At 41.0% G+C, this 25685-nt stretch overlaps 1 protein-coding gene across 3 annotated transcripts in view; it reads right to left on the bottom strand.

Moving 5' to 3' along the window:
- DYNC2H1 (dynein cytoplasmic 2 heavy chain 1) overlaps positions 1-25685 on the bottom strand; it is a 597118-nt gene that overhangs the window by 249395 nt on the left and 322038 nt on the right. For all 3 annotated transcript variants that reach the window (XM_089687276.1, XM_089687277.1, XM_089687278.1), the window contains 4 exons: positions 21322-21394; positions 12110-12270; positions 5098-5223; positions 2396-2506 (listed from right to left, as the gene is read on the bottom strand). In XM_089687276.1, the coding sequence (XP_089543402.1) occupies positions 2396-2506; positions 5098-5223; positions 12110-12270; positions 21322-21394 (471 nt within the window). The remainder of the gene's footprint in view (positions 1-2395; positions 2507-5097; positions 5224-12109; positions 12271-21321; positions 21395-25685) is intronic.

The raw sequence follows: 25685 nt of genomic DNA, 5'->3' as shown, positions 1-25685 counted from the left end.
TCACAAGGTTGGCACACACTGTTGCTGGTATGTTGGTCCATTCCTCCATGCAGATCTCCTCTAGAGCAGTGATGTTTTGGGGCTGTCGCTGGGCAACATGGACTTTCAACTCCCTCCAAAGGTTTTCTATGGGGTTGAGATCTGGAAACTGGCTAGGCCACTCCAGGACCTTTGAAATGCTTCTTACGAAGCCACTCCTTCATTGCCCGGGCGGTATGTTTGGGATCATTGTCATGTTGGAAGACCCAGCCACGTTTCATCCTCAGTGCCCTTGCTGATGGAAGGAGGTTTGCACTCAAAATCTCACGATACATGGCCCAATTCATTCTGTCCTGTACATGGATCAGTCGTCCTGGTCCCTTTGTGGAGAAACAGCCCCAAAGCATGATGTTGCCACCCTCATGCTTCACAGTAGGTATGGTGTTCTTTGGATGCAACTCAGCATTCTCTCTCCTCCAAACACGATGAGTTGTGTTTCTACCAAACAGTTCTATTTTGGTTTTATCTGACCATATGACATTCTCCCAATCCTCTTCTGGATCATCCAAATGCTCTCTAGCAAACTTCAGACGGGCCCGGACATGTACTGGCTTAAGCAGGGGGACATGTCTGGCACTGCAGGATCTGAGTCCCTGGCGGCGTAGTGTGTTACTGATGGTAGCCTTTGTTACGTTGGTCCCAGCTCTCTGTAGGTCATTCACTAGGTCCCCCCGTGTGGTCCTGGGATTTTTGCTCACCGTTCTTGTGATCATTTTGACCCCACGGGGTGAGATCTTGCGTGGAGCCCCAGATCGAGGGAGATAATCAGTGGTCTTGTATGTCTTCCATTTTCTAATTATTGCTCCCACAGTTGATTTGTTCACACCAAGCTGCTTGCCTATTGCAGATTCAGTCTTCCCAGCCTGGTGCAGGTCTACAATTTTGTTTCTGGTGTCTTTCGACAGCTCTTTGGTCTTCACCATAGTGGAGTTTGGAGTGTGACTGTTTGAACTTGTTATCAGTATAAAAGACACCTGTCCACAACCTCAAACAGGTGCCATTGATACAGGCAATGAGTGCAGGACAGAGGAGCCTCTTAACCTCCTTGGCGGTATGATTCCTTCTGATTTTTTGTGCTGAAAGCGGTACCATTTTTTCGCATGGAAATAGTTTTTTATTGTAGGCTGTAATTTTTAGGAAAATTTCCCCACAAATCATTATCACTCAATTCTGTAAGTGGTTCTGATTTACTATCGCTGTTCTCTAGCCGGTCTAAAACAGCTTTTGACGTAAAGGGACGCTTTTTGGACGCCATGGACTTTTCTAAGTTTCCAGGCAGAAAGAACAGACAAAATGCAGGCAGGGCACAGGGCAAAGTACTAGGGACAATATGTATGTGAAATGGGATGAAACAGCAATGTTTTACTATTTAAAATTGAAAAAAAAAAAATGACATTTTTTAAATTTTTTAAATTTCCCGCCGCCGGCGGCGCCCGTACGTCCCGACGTCACGGGGACCGGAACACAGAAGCCGGATGCTGGCATCGGCCGGAGGAGATGGCCGGGGACGCTGCAGGGGACACATCGTGGGAACGAAGGACAAGGTAAGTGCTGCAGGGACCCCCAGAGCAGCGCCGCATGGTAAGCCCGAGTGTAGCTCGGGGTTACCGCTTGTGGTATAGAAATTCTACCCCGAGCTACACTCGGGAAAACCGCCAGGGAGGTTAAAGAAAAAGGTACAGGTCTGTGAGAGCCAGAAATCTTGCTTGTTTGTAGGTGACCAAATACTTATTTTCCACCATAATTTGCAAATAAATTCTTTCCAAATCAGCCAATGTGATTGTCTGGATTTTTTTTCTCATTTTGTCTCTCATAGTTGAGGTCTACCTATGATGCCAATTACAGGCCTCTCTCATCTTTTTAAGTGGGAGAACTTGCACATTTGGTGGCTGACTAAATACTTTTTTGCCCCACTGTATGTATAGTTATATTGGTCCAAGGTGCGCCAATGTAACTATGTAAAAATGCCATAACTGGAAATCTTCTTTAACACATGATAAAAGAACTGTGTGTGAACCCTCAAAGAGCATAGCTCATATTATTTGTTTTTAGGCATAATGTCTCTCAATGAAACCTCAAATCTGACAAAGGATGAGCCACTTCTCTGACTCATTGAATTTTATCTGTGCATTTCAGTTTGAACTATTGAGCCTTGTAAATAGTTTTTTTTTCATCAGGTAGTAAGGAGAATAAAAAAAAAAAAAAAGTGTAAAAATTAGCTGAGAGCCCCATCTGCTCAGGTTTAGATTTATTACATGCAATGAAGAAAAGATATACATAACCACTACACATTCCCTTTAACGTCTTTTCACTATAACTAAGCACAGGATGGCATTTTACATTAGAAGAAGTTTACCTCATATGTTATCTTCAAGCTCGACTGTAATAAGATTGGGGTAAATTTGGGGTGAACTTCAGCAGTAAGCCACAGACGGAACCCGGGTTTTGGTTGAAGGGTGTTTAATTCCTGTTTATGTACAAAGATCTGGTCGTTAGAGTATACACACAGATGAAACCAACATGGAGAAGATAAACCAGGATATTAAAAACAAGGATACACTCCCTAATGTATCAAGCAAAGAGGAGAAAACTGTAAAAAACAAATTCAGACCACTCCTATAGGTAACAGAAAGGATACTAGTCACCCAAAAAATGCTTCATTCACAGTACAAGCCAGGAACAAAATGGAAAATATTGGCTAAGGTGTCTCACTCCTTACTATTATTTCACTAAGAGTTATAACAAAGGCACAATGTTTCCACTGCTATGCAGATGATTAAAAAAGGGATAGCAACTGTTTGCCCTTTTTTGAGTATCTTTGAGGATAATGTGTCTGCAGCTAAAGATGTCAGGGCTTGCTCTAAAGCGATTTTACCATTTGTTAAAATTATAGAAATACTTTAATGTCCATAGCCTGTGCACAGGTGTAGTTTCATTAAAAAAAAAACAAAAAAAAAAAAAACAAAAAAAAAAAAAACAACAAGACAGCTGTCCTATCTCTCCTGATGATTTAAACCCTTAGAACACTATTTTGGCTAACTCATTTAAACTTTGGTCTCATTATAATCCAAATTATGCTCTACAGTCACCTACACCTCTGCAAGCACCCTTTTAGGGGAGCTCAATTTTCCAGGTGCTTTTCCTAAACATAAACAGTTTGAATGATGGACCCGTCATAATCTGACAACTTGAACTCAGTTACATGATTCTTCAAGTGTGACGTTTGCCCATCTCACTCAGGAAAAACGTGTTCCACATCTTGAGCAAGTTTGATACTCTCAAATTAAACATTTTTATTCCATTCATTATGCCCTCACAAGAACCTCTCCTCCCACTCTTTGAGAGAGTGCAAAATCTGGTGCATCTGTGTATTATAGCCAATCAGCTTCTGACTTCAGCTTGTTCAATTAAGCTTTGATAATAAAACCTGGAAGCTGATTGGTTTCTACACAGAGCTGCGCCAGATTTTGCACTCTCCAGTTTTAGTAAATCAACCCGTCTGTCACAAAAACCCAATGGGTAAGGATATTGTCTCTGATTTATATAAATGTTTCACTAATGATGACCCTACTTAAAAATTAGATTACATGATAAAATGGGAAAGCAAAGGACATTTTAACCTAACACCTAAAGATTGGGATAATTCTATTGATAAACTGCGTAAATGTACGAAATCTCTTTACATTTTTTTTACCAGATGGCGCTTAACCCCAACTAAAATGAATGCAATCTATCCTACAGTATCCCTGAACTGTTTCCGAAGTTGTCCCCTTCCTGGTAACTTTGTACATATATTTTTGTCTATCGAAAAAATAGTTCCAACCTGGCACAAGGTTAATGAACTCACCTCTAAGTTAGTGGGTAACTCTATCACATTAACCATGGCTAATTGTTTCTCCCGTACGAAAAGCCTCACATGCCTCTGAAAGGTTAATACACACAGCTTGTGTGGATACCTATTGGACTATAGCTTTTCTCAGGAAATCAACAGAAGTTTTGTGTTGATAAGAAACAGACTAGATTGGACCATGCTTATGAAGCGTATTTACCATACATTGCACCATACTTTGCCCCTTTTCCACAAACAAAGGGATACTTCGTATGAATGTAGACAACTGTTGTCTTAACTTTGCAACCTTCCTAACTATACTAAAAACATAGGAACTTTTGACCTCTGTATTGTGGGATCTAACATAAGTTTAATCCGATGATTATATGTTTGGATTCATTTTCCAGTGTGTCTTTTTTCTATGTATGATATTTTTATCTATGGTTTCAAAGACTCGGTTGTATTTTGAATTTTCTCCATATGCTTGCTTTTTAGGCATCTTTGATGCCAACTTTGTTTACAAATTTCCATTCAATAAATGTTTGTAAACAAAAAAAAAAAACCAGGACAGCTGTCAGTTGCCAAAGCTCAAGCTCCTGTTTAATGCTGGAAGCTTCCATTACCTGGATACCATTAGTGATGCTAGATATGCAGCAAAATATTCTTCTGCAGCATCCTGCACAGCAACAAGCCTTTCCCATTAACTTGCACTGTTTACATGATTGAGGCAACCACAGTTTTTAGTGCTGGAGGAGAGACTATGTTATGAAATATCCACCGCCTTTAGAACACTAGGAATCATAACTCTTTGTTATAGGAAACTCTACATTACACAGTCTGCCAGTTATAGTAAATAAATAGATTCATTTGGGTTTACACGAACAGTGACCTTGATGAGCTTCAATAGTTTGGCTTGGTGGTCCAGACTATTAACCATAAAAACAGATCAGCTTGTTAAGTCTTGTAAGTAACCAGCCTTAATGTCACTTGCTTCACTAATTGCTTGTTCAAATTAAGACCAGTTAATGCCAAAAAAGGGAACTACAGGTTACGTGTAATGCCAGTCACTAGGTTCAAAGCACAGCTTTCCAGGCATCAGACATATATAAATGTTGTTCTTGAGAAGATGTCATTTTCATGATTGAGATTAAAGAATAAAAAAAATTGAAAAAAAAAGATATGTTTAGATTTTTTCAGATTCATTTAAGAAATATTTTTGTCTGACTTGCCTTTTCCAGGACTGGCAGCCAAGAGATGACAAGATGCAGATTCTTGAGGCAAAGCCATTCCCCTTCCCGGGTGCATTCTCTCAGTGTCTGGATGGCCAGATCGGCTTGGCCCTGTCCCATCGCCACCTACAAGTACAGTTTTCCACTCCAGTCAGCAAATTCTTAACAATTACACCGAGCTGATGGTGTATGGTTTTAAAGTGCCCCTATCTTCTACACACAGCAAAGGCAGGATTTTCAATGCAGAGAATTACATTTAAGCAGTTCATTACAAACTGTAAACCACTATGAGATGAAGTACAAAAACATTAACAAAAAGATAAATGGTGCATATACATGTTCACACTTACAGGAAGCTCCCAAAGTTCTCCATTCTGAGTTTTAAACTTTCAAACACTAATAATAAAAAAAGAGCACTTCTGGACTCCAGAATATATGTTTCTACTGATTATAAACTGCTCAGTGCTTATTCCATCACATGGTTAAAGCGTTGTGCAATCAACAAGAAAATGCAGCTAACAATCACTTTCCACTTAAAGAAATCTGTGTAATAAACAATTCTTTAAAAGTTCCATAGGCATTAAGCTGCCATAACTGTTCAATCTGACACATCTTCTCCCTGTCTGGATAGTATGTAATTACAAAAACAACTGGTGGAGAAGGAAGTGAATAAAAGGGAGCTCTGAGAAGATCTGGTTCCCAAAAAGAAGCTGGATCTCTGAGCCGCAAGAAAACCAGATAGGGGTGTCAGGATTGGAATGAAGGATCAATGAGTAAACAGTATAGCTCAACCACAAAGTAGGAATGAGAGATGTATTATTTTTAACCTTAGATTCAGAACTTTGACAGATTAGGAAAAATCTGTGTTATAAAAGCTTACAATTTGGAAACTCACATTGAAAAAATATTTCCAAAAAACTATTGAAAAAAGTGAGACTGTGGAAAGATTTCCTCAGGCCCAAGTCCATTTTCAATCCATGCTGAAGTTAATAAGGAAAGTAACCCCCCTTTCCCCCCAGAGACCCATAGATTCAGGAGTCGAGTCTAACACTTTCTGAATACATGGACCTCCACATACATCAATTGGTGCAAAAACTACCCTCATATCTAAAAGATATGAAGGATGTTCTAAAATATCTGGGAAATGTCCAATGGCAGGATGGATGGCACTTGGTAACTTGAGGCACTTGATATTGGCGGGTTCCCCTTATTGTATTATTTTGCCCGTTGTTGCTGGGGAGTCCTTAATATAGTTGTGCCTTATCTCCTTATGTACCCCCGGTTCTCTTTTGTGAGCTCCTTCCATGTGTGTCCATTCCCCACTGAGGTTCACGGACCCTCTGGAAGGGTTCAGTGCTTTTTGGGATTTTTTAAATTGTTTCTCCTTTGTTGTTTTCCTTCATGTTTTCTTTTTTGTTATCTTTGGGTGTCGGGTAGCTCTGCTCCCAGTGAGAGAATTTCTCTCTCCTACTATACTTTCTCTGTTCTCTCTAATATTTTTCTTTTTTCTTTGCTTTTATATCTCTTTTTACCCCTCTCCCTTCCCCCTCCCTCCCCCCTCCTTTTTTTTCTCTCTCTCTGCTCTCCTCCTATTTTCTTCCTTTTCTCTTCATTTTCTTTTCTCTTTTCTGTTGTTTCTTTTTTTAGTTTCTTCTGAGGATGACGTCCAGGGCCCACCCCCTACTCCCCTTAAGCTTTGTTCTTATAATGTTAATGGGTTAAATAACCAATCTAAGAGGGAACAAATACTATACTCCCTGCACAAGTCCCAGGTTGACATTGCATTGTTCCAGGAGACCCACTTTTGTGCTGACAGCCTCACGACTTGCACTAGGAGATACTACTCTAGATGGTTCCCCAGTATCCTTCCCTCATCTAAAATGAGGGGCATTTCCATTGCCATTCATAAACATCTCCAGATTCTCTCTTTGGAACATACGGCAGATTCCAATGGGCGGTTCTCCCTTTGGAACAGGATGGACACCGTGGCTAATTTCAATGTCCCAAACCAGGATCAGGTTACCTCTGTGACACGCTATTTGCACTTTCTTGCGGACTTTGCGGAGGGTACGGACGGTGGTGTTGGGAGGTGATTTTAATGTGGTTTTGGAACCCCTCGATTCCTCTTCCCACCGTTCCCAACTATCCTAAAGCCGTCTTCGGCTTTTGAAGAAACAATTTCATGATCATCGACTCTTGGATCTCTGGCGTTCACTTTATCCCGAGTCTCGTAACTACATGTACTTTTCGTTGGCCCATTAATCTTATAGCTGCCTTGATTATTTCTTTGCAAGCTCCCAGGTAATTGAGTGGCATCCATCTATGGATATCGGTTCTCTTATCTGGTTGGATCATTCCCCCTTCTTCCTTACTCTGCATCCTCACCGACCTGATACCCAAATACCACCCAACCCGTACTCTTCGCTCATCACTAAACCTCCCACTTTCTAGCTTCCTGGTCTCCTCCTCTCACGCCCGACTGCAGGACTTCTACAGGACTTCCCCCATCCTCTGGAACTCTCTACCCCAATCCATCAGACTGTCACCTACCCTCCTCACCTTCAGGCGCACCCTGAAAACCCAGCTCTTCAGGGAAGCCTACCCCACCCTCACCTAACAGCCGATCTCCTCCACTCCTCCTACCACTCCATCCCCCACAGCCACTTCCTCCTGTACCACTATCCCCTCCCTCCTAGATTGTAAGCTCAAAAGAGCAGGGCCCTCAAACCCCTCGTGTATTGTTTTGTTACTGTATTGTCTCATGTACTGTCCCCACTATAATGTACAGCGCTGAGCAAACCTTTTGGCGCTATATAAATACTGTATAATAATAATAATAATACCCTGCCGGCTGATCCTACATGCTGATTTCCACCACAATTGGCAATTTTTTCTCTGATCACGCCATTGGATGAACCCCCTTTACCGTTCCAATGGGAGGCCCTCAAGGCGGTGTTGTGGGGGGTTTTCATTCAACAAGGGGCTCGGCTTAACCACGAATGGTCTGAGTGTATTCAAACCACTCTTCAGAAGCTTTGTGACTTGGAAACTCGTCATAATTATTCCTACTCTGGATCTGCTTGCCTCCATCTCTGCGACCAGAACCTCTTTATAACAACTTTATACGGTTTCCCACAGTTAGTACCAACGTCTTTTAGCCTTTCGCAGATATCGTTTTGGGGACAAATGCAGTCGCCAGCTCTCCATCCTCGTACCTCGCAGACTTTTATCTCTTCAACTTGGACTTCTTCAGGTGACCTGACGTCGGACCCGGTTCGCAGGAGGTCAAATTGGCTCTTTTCGCGGATGATCTCCTGCTTTATGTCTCTAATCCTCATGTGTCTCTGCCTTCTATTTTATCAGAATTCCATCAGTACAGTGAGTTTAGCAATTTCAAGGTCAACCTAAGTTGGAGATTCTTAATGTTTCTATGTCACCTCTTCGGCTGCGAGAGCTGAGGGATAACGTTCCTTTCAAGCTTTGCTCTGGCTCTCTCAAATACCTATATGTTTCTCACATATTCTCCGTGCCTTATATTCCTGGTTCAGCCGGATCAATATATTGAAAATGGACATTGCACCCTGCTTTCTTTATTTGTTCCAGACTCTGCCTATTGCCATCCCTCGGCCCTTTTTCAGAAATTTGCAATCTGCTTTTATGAAATTCTTTTGGGGTCCTCGGAAGCCGAGATTACATAGAACGATATTGACACTTCCCAAATAGAGGAGCGGGGGCTCCCGACATGTGTCTTTATGATGCGGCGGCGGTTCTTACTCGTTTGTTAAACTGGTTCCACCACGCCTCTATGAAACAGTGGGTTTCCTCAGAACAGGCCATGGTACTATGTGATCTTCTAGCTCTTCCCTTGACGGTCACTGCATTTCAGAGTCCGTCTTCCTCTTTACCGTTTCTGACTGCTCATCTTTTGTGAACGTGGGATAATATGGTCCTGCTGCTTGAGGTTTCTTCCCCTGTTGGTTCCCTCTGCTTGGAAACCTCCAGTTTCCTTCGGCTCAATCTCGCTGCCATTTTCTTTGTTGGAGCATAGGCGTTTGGTACAAATACTTAACCGAGGGTGTCTTCCATCTTTCCGACATTCCTGCACCCTGGGTCAGGCCTCCTTTGTCCAATGGATGGAGTATAGGCAACTCTGCTCCTTTATGCGCACTTTTGTTGATTTTAATTTGCTGACCAGGGAACTCTACGCCACTTCAATCCTTGTTCCTTCGGTATCTTCCTCCCCTGCGTCCTCTTTCTATGATTTATCAGATCCTTCTCTCTAAGGTGCATCCAGATCTTACACCATATGCCTCTAAGTGGGCTGGGACTCTTGCTACCCAGATCTCGGATGAGGACTGGCTGAAATCCTTTACTCTTACCCACCGTTAGTCTCTGACCAGCAAAGCGCAGGAAACCAATTTCAAGTTGCTCACTCGGTGGTATAGATGTCCCTTCCACCTCTGATCTCTGTTGGCACTGTTGGGCTTCCCCCAGCTCTCTTCTCCATGTCTGGTGGGAATGCCCCCCCTATTCACGCATTTTGGGATCTTGTTTTGCAAGTCTATTCTGTGGTTACAGACCAAGCGGTCTCCGATACGCCTCAAGTTGTTCTGCTTTCTATCCTGCCTGGCTCCTTCAAACGTATCAAATGCGGACTTCTGTGTCACAGTTTGATAGCCGCCAGGCTGGTAATACCTCGCCATTGGAGAACTAGCTGTGTCCCGACCCTTCTAAAGTGGGTTGAGGAGATCATATTGAAAGTATGGAGTCGCTCTTGGCTCAGGAATTGGGTGCTTCCGAATGCTGTTGTCAGACCTGGCTCTCCTGGAATATGTATAGGGAGTCCTCTGCACTCCGTGCTCTCTTGGCTGCTTGAACGGGAGTTATCTCTTTCCTCCCCTTCCTCCCCTTACTGGTTTGTTGTCCCGCTGGGTGCTTTTCCTCAGGCGGGTCTATTCTTCTTCTCTTTCTTTTTCTTACTCTTCCCTCCCCTCTCCCTTTTTTCTTTTTCTTTCTTTTCTCCTTTCTTGGGCGCTGATTTACTGGAGGGGGGGGTATGGTGGACCGCTGATGGGGGGTTCCATCTCTCCTTCCCCTGGGCTGACATCTATTTCTTATTATGTTGCCTCCTCTTCCAGGTTTTTTTTTTTTTTTTTTTATTGCTCATTGTGTCTTTGTTTGTACCCTTTGGGAGCCTGACCCTATTGTACAACCAGGCTACCTGCAATGTGACCTTAGATTTTGTCATTGAAGATACTTAACACCAGCATATTTCAGTTTTTGATTGCTTCTTGCCCTACTTGCCCATCCTATTTTCTTCCCCTTCCCTTATTCTGTATTGTTTTTTGTTTGTGTGTTTCTGTTTGTTTGGTCTTATATCCCTCCAATGTTATTGTTTGTGTGAATGCTCCCTTTTTTTTTGTATTGTTTACGCAACTTTAATAAATTCAGATTGATCATAAAGATAAGTCACCATTACTGGAAAGGAATGAGACCACAGTCTTTATCTTACCAAACGGTGATGAAAATGTGAAGGTCACCAAGGTTATCAACAGATAGATTTTACTGAAGAGGGGACCAGTTTGAAATCTGTACTGCCATCTAACCTAAGTCCGTTTTTAAGAAGGCCCCAAATCTTCGAGATATCCTAGAGAAAAATGTTTTAATGGACACAAAACCTCCCCCAAGAACTTTTTTGTTGGGTGTAAAGGGATTAACAAGATGTAGGAGGTGCTTTTTAAACTCAATGCAAATAAATACATTAATATAGACACCTTTAAATCTAATGTCACAGGGAAAATGTATAAAAATGAACAATTCCCAACATGTGACTCCACAAATGGGTTATTACCTTTTTGGAGTGCATTTGGGGATATAATACATTGGAAGAACATAAAGGACTCTAGCCAAAACGGCACAGCAGCATATCCAAAATAAAATCAAAGGCAAGAATGACCACAATGTACCAAAGTACTTTAAAAAATGGCACAGTAAGGGCCCCACTCTCAAAGTTTTCAGCTATCCAACACGTCCAAGTGAAGTGAAGCGGAATTGATATGATCAATCTGCTGAGCAGAAAAGAACAAGTGTGGATGTACAGGTTAGAAACCCTGTACCCAAAATGGTTTTATATGGAATTTGATGTAAAATGTTATTTATAATCTTTTAATTCCTAATTTGTCACAGTGGGGAAGTTTTTATTGAGACATTGTGCTATTAAATAAAGTGTTATGTACTGTATGTAAATAATTTATTTGATTTGTTTATTGAATACATTTGATCTAAGGGATGTTGTGGCTAATGGGTTAATGGATAGGATAGGGTTAATCACTTTAGGGATAAAAGGAAGTAAGAGCCGTCAGTCCTCCTTCCACCCACCTTGAAGACATTCAACTCCTGAGAGCTTCCAGGTAGGAATTAGCTGCATTTCACAGTTCCAAGTGAAAAACTCTATTTTAGATAAATTGTATGTGAAAGAAGATGATGAATCACTGGATTATGAACATTTCAGATAGGGAGAAGCTAGGTCAGGTTGGGCAGTTGTTGCAGTAAAAAACAAAACCTATGAAACTTTTAAAGAACTGATTCCTTCAAGTGGAAAGTGACTGTAAGGCTCCTTGCACACCACAAGCAGAAAAAAAAAGCTGGGAAAATTCTGTATAAAAAATGCTCAATATGAGCATTTTTTCCCCAGCGTTTTTCCCTTTTGTGTGCCGACATTTTGAAGTTTAGCTGGTTCTTACGGAGCAGGCCGGCCACCGTGTCCTTCACAACCCTGCTGACAGCTGAATGTAAACAAAAGAATTGTTAGCAATGAAAATTTGAGGGAAAAAAAAACAGCATGTGGGTCCCCTTCAGGTCTGGTATGGGTTTAAAGGGAAGCCCCATGCCAAAATGAAAAAAAAAAAAACAAACCAAAAAAAAACAGCATAGAATAGTTCAATCTAGAGTTTTACATTCAAGACCTGAAGGCCAAACATAACAGACAATCCAAGTGGTCCTATATACTCACTTCCCGATAACATTCCCTGCCAACTTCAGCACTGGCCAGTTCCTGTAGTTCCTGGGATGGGTCGGCCCCGGGAGATATAATAATGAGAATGGGTTCAATAGCCAGTGTGTCCTTACTGAGACGTTTTAGGTTAAGAGGTGCAGGAGACAATTCTTTCAGTCCTAAAAAACCACACCAAAACAGAGGAGGGTTAAACAAGTCCAAATATCAGTTTCATTGCATTCAGATACTAAATAAGTGAAGAATATGTTTGCAATTGTAAATGATCTGTTGTAAAAGTACCATAAAAGCAGCCAATGTGATAGTTATCAGAGTGTATAATCTACAGTAAAGTGTACAATCCATCCTAAACATTCCAACTTTGTCAATAAAGGAAGTACCAGCAGATTTGTATGTACCTACAATGCTGATGAATGTTGCTTCATTGATAAATGAAGCATTTATAGATTTCTCTTAACCAATGAGCAGTGACAGGCCGAAGCAATATTCTACTTGGCAGTTTACCCGTAACCGCAGAAGACTTCAAGAATTATGGAGGATGTGGTTATTTAGAGGATATAGGACGTGAACCAAACAGTGCCAAACAAATTTGAAGGTCTAAGTGTAAAGTCTCTCTATTGTTATTCTGTGAACACATATTAGAAATTATAAGGGCAATACTTTATTATGGCTGTGGAACTTAAAATAAGAGAACCAGACTGATTAAGCTTTAATAAAAAAAATCAGACTAACCGCTGAAGTGTGGTAAAGGCTCTTTGGCACTTTTCTGTCATCATATCGCTAATCTGGTTGTTTATGAAGGCTCATTCAGACTGGTCCTTCCTCTCAATGTCCAAGCTCTAATGAAGGGTGTAGTCTTATATTCACCAAAAAAATTGCTGACAAAAGTGTTTTCAAAATAAATAGGTTTGAGCCTCAGTTCACTCATGTTACACTGTTCACATGTCTTGTCTGAAGCATTTCATTATTGCCTTTTTGATTTGAGAGCAGCCTAACCTGCACTGTGTAACCAAAAGTTTCTGGACACCTGACTATCACACCTATACTATATATAATCTTGCTGGACATCCCAATCCAAAACCATGAGAATTTATATGAAGTTAGCTTTCCCCTTTGCGACTACAACAGTTTCCATTCTTCTGGGAGGGCTTTTCACAAGAATTTTGAGTGTGTCTGTGGGAATTTGTGCAGATTTTTAAAAAAAGATCTAGTGAGCTTAGGTACTGATGTTGGATGAGAAGACATGGTTCGCAACTGGAGTTCCGGTTCATCACAAAGGTGTTCAGTAGGGTTAAGGTGAGGGCTCTGTGCAGATTACATGAGCTCCTCCACACCAATATACAGAAAGAGGATTTCACCAAACTGTTGCTGCCGGGGTTAAAAGCATACAACTGTTTAAACATCTTCATGTGCTGTAGCATTAACTGTGCCCTTCAATTAAAAACACCTACGGTACCTTAAAAAAGTCAGAAGTCACGTAATTAGTAAATAGAGTCTACCTGTGTGTAATTTAATCTCAGTATAAATACAGGTGTTCTGTGAAGCCCTCGGAGGATTGTTAGAGAACATTAGTGAACAAATAGCATCATAAAGGCGAAGGAACACACCAGACAGGTCAGGGATAAAGTTGTGGAGAAGTTTAACGCAGTATTAGGTTATAAAAAACCACCCCAAGCTTTGAACATATCACGGAGCACTGTTCAAACCATCATCCGAAAATAGAAAGAGCATGGCACAACTGCAAACCTACCAAGACATGGCCATCCACCTAAACAGACAGGCCAAGCAAAGAGAGCATTAATCAAAAAAGCAGCCAAGAGGCTCATGGAAACCCAGCTCAGGTGGGAGAATCTGTCCACAGGACAACTGATAGTCGTGCACTCCACAAAGATGATCTTTATAGAAGAGTGGCAAGAAGAAAGCCATTGTTGAACGAAAGCCATAAGAAGTTCTGATTGCAGTTTGCGAGAAGCCATGTGGGGGCCACAGCAAACATTTGGAAGAAGGTGCTCTGGTCAGATGAGGCCCAAATTGAACTTTTTGGCCTAAAAGCAAGATGCTATGTGTGGCAGAAAACACTGCACATAACCCTGACTACACCATCCCAACTGTGAAACATGGTGGTGGCAGAATCATGTTGTGGGGATGCTTTTCTTCATCAGGGACAGGAAAGCTGGTCGGAGTTGCTGGGAAGATCGATGGAGCTAAATACAGGGCAATCTTAGAAAAAAACATATTAGACTCTGCAAAAGACTTCTGACTGGGGCGGAGGTTCACATTCCAGCAGGAAAACGACCCTAAACATACAGCCAGAGCTACAATGGAATGGTTTAGATCAAAGCACATTCATGTGTTAGAATGGCCCAGTCAAAGTCCAGACCTAAATCCAATTGAAAAACTGTGGCAAGACTTGAAAATTGCTGTTCACCAATGCTCTCCATCCAATTGGAGCTTGAGCTATTTTGCAAAGAAGAATGGGCAAAAATGTCCCTCTCTAAATGTGCAAAGCTGGTAGAGACATCCCCAAAAAGACTTGCAGCTGTAATTGCAGTGAAAGGCGGTTCTACAAAGTATTGACTCAGGGAGGCTGAATACAAATGCATGCCACACTTTTTACATATTTATTTCTAAAAAATTTTGAAAACCATTTATTTATCATTTTCCTTCCACTTCACAATTATGTGCCACTTTGTGTTGGTCTATCACATAAAATCCCAATAAAATATTTATATTTTTGGTTGTAACATGACAAAATTTGGGAAAATTCCAAGGGGTATGAATACTTTTTCAAGGCACTGTAAGACACCTAAGTTTTAGGACTGTCTGCATGCATTTTGCCATACAGTGAACTAAGATATATGGAAACCATCTTACTACAACAGATCAAACTTTTAGATTTAACAACACAGACATAGGATGGAGAAATCAGGGTATGTGGGAATGGCTCTACTCTTCTCAATAGCTTTTTTTCTCATTCGATTATGTAAAATATATAATAGGAAACTGACAATTTCATGTAGAAAACAATTTTTAATGAGGAATGGAAAACAAATAGGAGACAACTCTAATAATCACAGGTGGAGGCCCAGACCTGCTAGTGAATTTAGAGAATATTCTGTCACTGGCTCAGAGATAGTAAAGAACACAAAGTGCTATTTCTGTTACTTGTTTATAAGCAATCTGCAACATTCCACTGGTTATTAATGTGAAATTCTTTAAAACCTCAACCTCAATTACTTGTTATTGTAAACAGCCTCCAACCACGTGCAATGACTCAGAGGAAATATGTTGAAATGGAAACTACTCCTCCTAGCAGACTGAAGACATGGACCTTAAAAATCATAAAAAACTTAATTGCAGAATCAGCTTTGGATGGGAAGAAATCTCATTACGTAAAAATAATTAAAATAAAATATTAAGCACAATTTGCCAGAAATGGCTAAATGTATGTTTTGAATGTACAAGCCATATACAAATTCAACCACAAGTATTTATTGCGGATAAGAAATAATTGGCATGGTTCCACTGAAAAGGAAAACCGCAGCCAAGCAGACAAAAAAAACAAATTATTATTTCAAGATAAAAAAAAAAATGGAGTACAAAAAAATGGGAACTGCCACTCCTGATTTGTTTTTAAAGGTGCAGATCACAGGGTTATCACAAACCCAGATACAGGTATGAAAGCTGGTAAACTCAATCCTTGTAGAGCTTATTACTATAAAAGAACAGCAGCAGCAACAGAGCAGTAGCAGTGACCATAACATTATTTAACTTAATGTAAGCTATAAACAACAAACACATGGACTGGCACTGGAAAGGTAGAAACCTTAATTTTAAAACAGCAAACTTTCCAAGGCTGAGGGCTGCTCTCAAAGACTTGGACTAGAAGAAAATGTTATCATCAAAGAACAAAGACAAAACAAAAAGACAAAGACAGAACAAAAATGGAAATATATTCACACACTGCAAAATATGTTCACATAGGCAATACAATTAAAGGTTAAAAATAAAACCTATGTGGCTCACTTCCAAAAATATTTTTTTTTTACAAAAAAGGCACTTAAAATATACAAATGAAGGAACACTCAAAAAAACAGAATATGTACAAGGAAAATCAATGCTATAAAATTCTAAAACCTTTCTTAGCTCTTACAATGCCTCTCCCTTGCATTCCTGCCTCTTCAGAATCTCCCCTTTAGAAGCCTGATTTGTGGGTGTTACTCTTGGGAAGCTCAGGGCTCATTTGATTCCATTCCATGTTTGGTGAACAAACTAAGGGGGGCTGCATACAAATGCACGGCACACTTTCAGATATTTATTTGTAAAAAATTTTGAAAACCATTTATCATTTTCCTTGAACTTGACACTTTGTGCCACTTTGTGTTGGTCTAGCACATAAAAGCCCAATAAAATACATTTTTGGTTGTAACATAACAAAATGTGGAAAATTTCAAGGGGTATGAGTACTTCGAGGCACTGTATAATAAGCAAATCACATCCACATATACATCTGAAAATGTAAGGCTGCAGATTTCCTTCAAGAGAAAAGCTCTTCTTTCCTCATGCTGACAAGCAAGACTGCCCTCTACACTCTGCATATTCCTTGCTTGACTTTATGGAAATTATTCTTTCTATAACATTAACATAAGTAGAATAGTACAGTAAATGGCTGCAAGTTTTAGGCAGCAATGTCTAATCATTTAATGTGTCTATCTTGCGCTGTCACTTTCTTTGAAAATGTCAGCAGTATAGAAACGAGTATCCCAGGAGAATCAGCTATTGCAAAGCTATTAATTCTTTCCTAATGTAGGGACGGCATATAATGTTTTATATATATATATATATATATATATATATATATATACATATATAAGTCCTGTCACAGAACTATCTCAATAAAGATACACCATTAATGCACAGTCTGCTGCTGTATCAAATCCAGTCGGCTCATCAGCACTGTGCTGTGTTACAGGAAACTAGGGAGCATTTGAGTAAATTGCAGTTCTTCGCAGGATTACTTGAATAGAACAAGCCACAACTAGGCTTATATAGCAATTGGAATACTGGAAGTGTGTAGGTTTAAGTATGAAAAAAACAAATTGGTCTCCTTATTTACGTTTACTTTGTCTGAGCCTGGTATACAGTATATATCAACATTTTTTTATAGGATAATAGGACAAGATACGGTCTGCCCTGTGCCCAAGATGTGGGCACTAGCTTGTGTGATCTTTTGATAAATCCAGGAAAATGCAATACCTGAGCCACTCCTTCAATGTGGTGTAGGAGCTGTGATTGAGCTTATGACTGATGATTTCATGCGGTGTGCTATTATAGTGATCCCTGTTCCTACCACAGGTAAAAGGAGATGACATGGACAATGCCATGACTGTTACTCTTAGGGCTCATTCACACCATGGTGCAGATAGTTGTGCAAGGGCACAACAAAATCAATTGTTCTCTAAGTGCCCTGTTCACACCACAACACGGGAATCTGAAACGTGTATTAAACTCATTGAAGCGTGTATGAAAACTGATTTAAACTGAAGTCTCTGCAAGTGAAATCAGTTTCCTTCAGTTTTATGCACATATGGTGTGAACGAGCCCTTAGAAGCATATCTTTGAAGTCTTATAATTCCAATATTTTAATCAGTTAGCTATAAGTTTTATCTATTTTTAACATACTTTATTGAACATGGATTGCAAATGGCAAAACAAATAATTTTCACAGAAATGATTTGACCAGTTGAGAGTTGGTCTGGCATTTCTTATATTTTAGTACATTTTTCCCATATAAACTTGTGGTGCATTCGTTTTTTTGTCTCATATCCCTCATTCTTAATAGCAACGCCAGATCTTCTCTACTACAAACTTTAAGTACTAATCAGTCTCAAACACTATTCATCCTCTGCCTGAGGTATTTTAATTAGTCACTGCATTAAACGAAAATGGGGGGGGGGGGGGCACCAAAGGCCAAACTCTCAGCAGTCAGGTTGTTTCAATGGAAAGAGGAAGCCTGGAAAATAGACATACAATGGGAGTTTTATACTAAAACTGCATGGTTAAATGTAATAGGTCTGCGCTATAACAATAATAATAAAGGTGAGGCTGCTAGGAATAGGCAAGCATACAACAAAACCTATGTATAACAGTAATAAAAGTGCAGTGCCTTAATATAGAAAAAACAAATTAATTAAGTAAAAAATACATTACAACATCCACTATAAATCATGTGCATAAAAATGTGAAAGTGAAATTCACACAAAAAAAAAATGCATAAATAAACTAAAAAGTCCTTTAGCTTCAGAAATGTCCATGTATTGCTTCCACCATCCAAAGAAAGGAGACACTACATACAACTGAGGGTAATACTGTACTCACAATCCCACTAGCTGCCAATGCAGCAAGCACACTTTGGGAATTAACAATCTCAGCTTCCATTCTATGGATATCCAGCTCCATCCATCCACTTGAGGTCATCTGATTGTAGCAGCAGTAGCTAGGGGAAATTTGGAAAAGCCCACAATGCCACTGGATGGAAAAGAAGCACTCGTGCAAAGAGCCAAATACCAAAACAGGCCAAATATTCTGCAGTGATATATTACGAAGGCAGAAGAATCACATAAAATGGAAGTGATGGCGTGACGTCAACGTATAGCTACTCCCTTTTGGTTTTTAGTTAATTTATGTATTTTTTGGGTATAATCTTCACTTTTGCATTTTTATGCACAGGGTTTATAGTGGAAGCTTTAATTTATTATTTACTTGATTATTTAATTTGTTGTTGCTATATTAAGGCACTTCACTTTTATTACTGTAAAACTGCATGGTGCAAAAACTGGACCGACACTGCACAGAAACTAATCAGCGTCCAGGTTTTATTGTCAACGCTTAAGTGAACAAGCTGAAGTCAAAAGCTGACTGGCTACCATGCACAGCTGAACCTGGATGCTTCAGTTTTAGTAAATCTCCCCAGTGTATCAAACTGATTAATAAAAATGATAAGTTAAATGGGACAGGTCCACTTTGAAGTACAGTATATCATCCACAGTGGCAGAACACAAAGCAGGACCCTAGTAAGAAGAGGTACCCTTAAACTTTGCACAATTGTTACAGGATTTGCTTGGCATAATACTAGAACTTTGTATCATATCACCCAACTCACTTCTTCACTCTAAACAACGTATATATGGCTGCTTGTAATAAAGTGAGCTATGTCATGGCTGAAGCAAGAGTAGAAGAAGCTGTCTGATCTGAGGACGTATAACAACCTGACAAAGGCCAATCTCATTCCCACTCAATACAAAATCAATTCACTTTTAGTAGGGACACTCTTCAAGGAATAATGCAGTACATAATGCAAAGATGAGCAGGTATCCCCAGTCACCCAATCAAAATGTGGAGATTAAGCAACATAAAAAGCAGCAGCAGTGGAATGCTGATAATTGCACTTTGTACTTTGCACACTGCTTATAAGTCAGATGTTTAGTACGTTTTAAAATTCGGCATGGCAGATTTGTGTCTTGGTAGTCAGCAGTCAAATCACATGAGAAAATTTGTAGGCACTCTATTTATCTATTAACTGCTTTGCTATTCTATGTATTTATCAGCATGATACGTAGATGTGGAGACCACAGAGACAGTGTTGTCATGGTGATAGAAGATGCAGTCTAGACGTTCACCTCCTACGATTTCATGCTCCATGAATGTTCATTTACACCAATAAAAACTAACTGAATCACTGAGCACAAAGAGCTGCTGTGGTTTTTTTTTTTTTTTGCATCATTCACGCAACTCCTATATTGCGCTCAAGGCCATTTTTCCCAATGCTGGAAACTCTATGATAACTTATTGCCTGTACTACCACCTACACACAGAACACTAAACATACACAGTATATAATTAAATATTTTTACAGGGGCTACTTACCTTCCAATAACAGCCTATGGCAAATCCTACATAGTTGTATAAACAGTTTTCAACAGTGAGGGCTCAAACATACAGATTATTATTAGCATATAGGATTTATATAGCGGCAACAGTTTCCACAGCGCTTTACAATATAAGGGAAACAGTACAATTAAAATTCATTACAAGAGGGTTAGGATGGCCCTGCTTGTGAGAGCTTACAATCTAAAAGGGATGTCAGTATTTTTAAGCTTTGGGAAAGTCGCCTCAACACTCTTCAACTACCTGTGTCAATAATTATTATGCAAGTGCCCCACGTGTTTCAAGAGCGCCAACATCATTTCACATTGATAAAAATGTTGGCTACACACATTTCAAGCTGCAACAGTGCTTATATTGCAAGTCAATGTGAATGGTGGAAAATGCAATTATTCAGGTTTAGCTGGTATATTTATTATCCCAGAATGCAGGTAGAGAACTTTGTTCTGGCATCAGAAAAGCTTTAGAAGTTTAATTGTGTTAGCACTATGCTAAAGCTTGCTAAAGCTATATAGGAATTGACAATCTGCCAAATATTTTTTTTCACCATTTTTGTCCCATTGGGGAGATTAACCTTCACTTCCTGTGATAGTGTGAATGAAGAGCCAATCCAGTAAGCCTGTAGTAACAAGCCCCCCACCACATCCACCATTCTCGCCTACTGCATTAATGCCATGGAGGCATGGAAAAGAAGAAATAAATATAAAAATATAATAAGAAATATCCTATAGCTGCCATGGGTTTAACATAGGTCTTTTTCTTCAACCACCTTAAAGTGATAATAAAGTATTTTTTTTATTAAATAACAAACATGTTATAATTACCTGCTCTGTGCAATGGTTTTGCACAGTGCAGTCCGGATCCTTCTCTTCTCTGGTCCCCCGACGATGCTCCTGGCCCCTCCCTCCTATCGGGTGCCTCCACAACAAGCAGCTTGCTATGGGGGCATTCGAGCAGGTGCACTCCTAAGCTGCGGCTCTGCAGTTCTGCATTCAAGCACAAAGCTGCGGCTCATCCCCACCCCCTCCCTTGCCTGATTGGCTTACTGGCTGCGATTAACAGCAGCTGCCTCAGCCAATCAGGAATGAGAGTCCCCAGAGAACTGAGGCTCTTGTGGACACCGCTGGATCAGAATGGGGCTCAGGTAAGTGTTAGGGGCACTTGCTACACACAGGTTTTTTTTTTTTTTTTTTACAATCATGAAGGTAAAAAACCCTGAGCCTTTACAACCACTTTAATAAACAATGCCATGAGCATTCTATTCTTACCCAAAGTCCTGCATGCAAATAATGCCATTGCACTCTGCAGTCTGTCTGGCCGAATGGCTTGTACCACTAAGATCTAGAAAACACAAACAATACATCAGTGAAGCAGTAGAGAAGATATTGTACATCTAACATATTACTCCACCCTCTATACAAAAATACAGGGGGGGTTTTCCACAGATGTGAGGATAAAACCACTGTGACCAACTATAACTTGTGCTGCCCCATTACAAATGGTTTGTAGGACCCCCGGGGTCTCCAGTTTTGAATTTCAGGGAATAATGTTATTTTTTACCTCCATTACTCATTACCTCTATTAAAAAGGAATACATCTCCACATAAGGGAGACAGCAATGCTAAACCAATTTAGAAATATTACCAGTACCCACTTACAGTTGAATATATTAAAGCAACTCTGTCATTAAAAAAAATATGGGGGCAACTATCACTGGTATTTAGTACCTGATTATGTCTGGCTTTCAAATTTTTCAGTCATTCACCTGAAACAAGCATGCTATAATTTAGTATCAGATTTCCTTATCTCTATACTTGTTTCAGATCAAAAAGCATTGCAGCCAAAGCATCAGCATGATAGCCAGGGAACAAGCATTCTCAAATAACAGGTCAATAGAGGCAGCCACATATTTATCTCATGGCTCAGTCACATTAACTACTTGTTGTCTTTTTCCCCCTTAACCCCAAGCCCTGGTGCATATTGTTTTGGAGAAGTTTTGGTTGCGCACATTTTCATTTACCGTTTGTAGAATACACTAACATATTATACAGGGGCGGACTGACAACTCATGGGGCCCCCAGGCAATAGGGGATCATGGGGCCCCTGTGTCCTTGCCCAAACTCAAAAAAGCCTATGAAAAAGGTACCAGGCAGGGGCAGACTGACAACTCATGGGGCCCCTGGGCAATAGGGGATCATGGGGCATCTCATGGGGCCCCCTACTGACCCCGGGCCCTTGGGCAGTGCCCGAGTTTCCAAATGGTCAGTCCGCACCTGATATTATACATCTTTTCTTTTCAGAACAGAAAGGGCTTTAATTTGGTAGCAGATTTGATTAACTATATTTTTGTTTTATTTTGGAAAGACATGGTGAAAAATGGAAAAATAGCATTTTACTGTAATTTTTGCAAATGCAGTATACACGTCATTTGGGGACTCTGAATATTTACCCCAAAAAATAAGCACCAAAGTCTGCATAATAAAATGCCTAATAAAATGTTATTTTTATGCAACATAGTGAAACAGTAACGCTCAAAGTATCAGCATGTATTTTACTTTAGGAGAGCTTTATTCCCCGTTCAACGCCGTACTGCAATACATGCAGGAAAAAAATTGTTATACTCTGAAAATGGGTGTAACATATTACTAACAGTAAACTTATCCTTTCAGATAAGGTAGGTGAGGTTGGCACGTGCACAACTAGCAGGGCTGCAACTTTTTCCAGGTTTGCGATCACTAAAAATCACAATGGGTTCATTTCTGCAGGCTTTAGATGCTTACACAACATTTTTTCAAAGTATTTTTTTAGAGGACATAAAATGTATATTATATTTTTTAATACTTTTCATTTTTTTTTTATCCAAAAAAGCAATAAACATTTTTTGGTAGAATTAACTTTAAATATCCAACTTATTCCTGGACAGCAATGTCACAAAGCACTACTCAAAAACACCATTTATTTCAGTTTATCCAAGCCACATTGGCCAACCATCTGCATAATAATGATGCTGTTTGCTGACTTCAGTGGAAAACAAATAGTCCTGGTAATTACAGTCTTTAGATAAAATCAGAAAGATGATAAATGTTTACCCTTTATGGGAGCTTGTGAGCTATAACGCACCAGAGACATGATAGAAAATAGACTAATAAGTTGTCCCTTCCGAATCAGCACATTACTGAAGCATACAATACTGAACAGCTAGCCTAGAAATAATGTACTGTGTGTATATATATATATATATATATATATATATATATACACACACACACACACACACAGTATCTCACAGAGTACACCCCTCACATTTTTGTAAATATTTTATTATATCTTTTCTTGTGACAACACTGAAGAAATAACACTTTGCTACAATGTGACGTAGTGAGTGTACAGCTTGTATAACAGTGTAAATTTGCTGTCCCCTCAAAATAACTCAACACACAGCCATTACTGTCTAAACCCTGGACCTTGTTTTCTCTCATCTCTGCACCCCCCACAACCTCACAAACACCCCCTTCCCTCTCTCTGACCACAACCTCATTACGTTCTCCGTCTCCCCGTCCTCAAACACCCCCCCCCCCCCAAATGTCAAACCATCACCAGCCGAAACCTCCGCAACCTGAACCCTCTCCACTCTGCAGCTGACCGACTTTACGACAGTATCCTTCCACTGTCCTGCCCTGACCTGGCCTTTACTGCTTATAACAACTCGCTGTCAGCCGCCCTAGACTCCTTAGCACCCCTAACCACACGCAGCATTAGACCCTGACTACTTCAACCCTGGCAGATTGACCACACCAAAAATCTTAAACGACGCAGTCGTGCGCTGGAGTGATTATGGCGCAACCAGATCCCCTCAAGCGTTCACCCTTTACAAATCCACCTTCCTCACCTACAACTCCTCCCTCCACGCTGCCAAACAAGCCTACTTCGTAACCCTCATCAATACCCTTTCCACCTGTCCTCGCTGGCTCTTCTCCACTTTTAACTTCCTACTCGCTCCCCCCCACCTCCACCCAGTACCTCACTCACCACCCACGAGATTGCTAACCACTTCCAAAATAAGATCGACGCTATTCGTAAAGACATCGCCAATGCTCAATCTACCACCCCACCTAGCCTCCCTCCCACGATAACCCCCTCAACACTCCCCTCCTCTGACCTCGCAACTGCCCTGACCCCCACCACACCTAACATTCCGCACACTAAAACCCCCCCAACACTCCACTCCTTCGGCCTTGCTACCACTGAAGAGGTCACTAAGGTCTTCTCAGAAGCCCGCCTCACCACCTGCCCCCTTGACCCTGTCCCCACACAACTCCTCCGGTCACCCTCCTCCTCCATCCTACACTCCCTCACCCACATCTTCAATCTCTTCATCTCTACTGGCACATTCCCCTCCCCCCTAAAGCACACGCATATCACTCCCATACTCAAAAAACCCTCCCTGGACCCCACCGACCTGAACAACCTTAGACCCATCTCCCTGTTGCCATTTACATCCAAACTCCTCTATAATCGCCTAAGCTCCCACCTCAACAACAACAACAACCTCCTTGATCCCCTACAGTCTGACTTCCGTCCCCTACACTCCACCGAAACCACCTTACTCAAAATCACCAACGATCTGCTAACCGCCAAAGCTAATGGCCACTACTCAGTCCTCCAACTCCTCGAACCTCTCCACGGCCTTCGACACAGTTGACCACCCCCTTCTCCTTAAAAAACTATACTCCCTTGGCATCAGAGACTCCGCTCTCTCCTGGCTCTCCTCCTATCTATCCTAGCGCTCCTTCAGTGTTACCTATAACGCTGCCACCTCCCCCCTCTCTGTTGGGGTCCCCCAAGGCTCTGTCCTTGGGCCCCATCTCTTCTCCATCTACACCTCCTCCCTTGTCCAACTGCTACACTCCCACCTCTATGCCGATGACACGCAAATCTACCTTTGCCTACTGAATGACATATCAGACTGGATGTCACTCCACTTCCTCAAATTAAACCTTTCCAAAACCAAGCTCCTAGTTTTCCCCCCAGCCCGTGCCCCACCCATCCTCTCCATCACGACCAATAACGCCACCATCAGTCCCACCCCGCAAGCCAAAGTCCTAGGTGTCACTCTAGACTCCAATCTGTCCTTCCAACCTCATGTCCAATCGCTGGCAAATTCATGCAGGCTCCACCTCCGCAACATCTCCAACATACGTTCGTTCCTAACCCCAGACACTACTAAACAACTCATTCACTCCCTTATTATCTCACGACTCGACTACTGCAAGTCCCTCCTCACCGGCTTACCTCATTACAGACTATCCCTGCTTCAGTCTATCCTGAACTCAGCGGCCAGACTCATCCACCTTACCAAGCGCTCCATATCTACCACCCCCCTCTGTCATTCCCTCCACTGGCTTCCGATTGCCCAACGCATATAATTCAAACTACTAACATTGACGTACAAAGCTATTCATAATACTGCCCCAAACTACCTTACGACCTGATATCCAAATACCACCCAGCACGTACTCTTCGCTCCTCACAAGACCTCCTACTCTCTAGCTCCTTAGTCTCCTCCTCCCATGCCCGACTCCAGGACTTCTCCAGGACTTCCCCCATCCTCTGGAACTCACTACCCCAATCC

The sequence above is a fragment of the Staurois parvus genome, unplaced genomic scaffold (assembly GCF_062004578.1).
Source record: "Staurois parvus isolate SC_StPar_1 unplaced genomic scaffold, SC_StPar_1.0 ptg000422l, whole genome shotgun sequence".
Lineage (NCBI taxonomy): Eukaryota > Metazoa > Chordata > Amphibia > Anura > Ranidae > Staurois > Staurois parvus.
The sequence above is the reverse complement of the archived record's forward strand: the minus strand, read 5'-3'. Positions and strand labels throughout refer to the sequence as shown.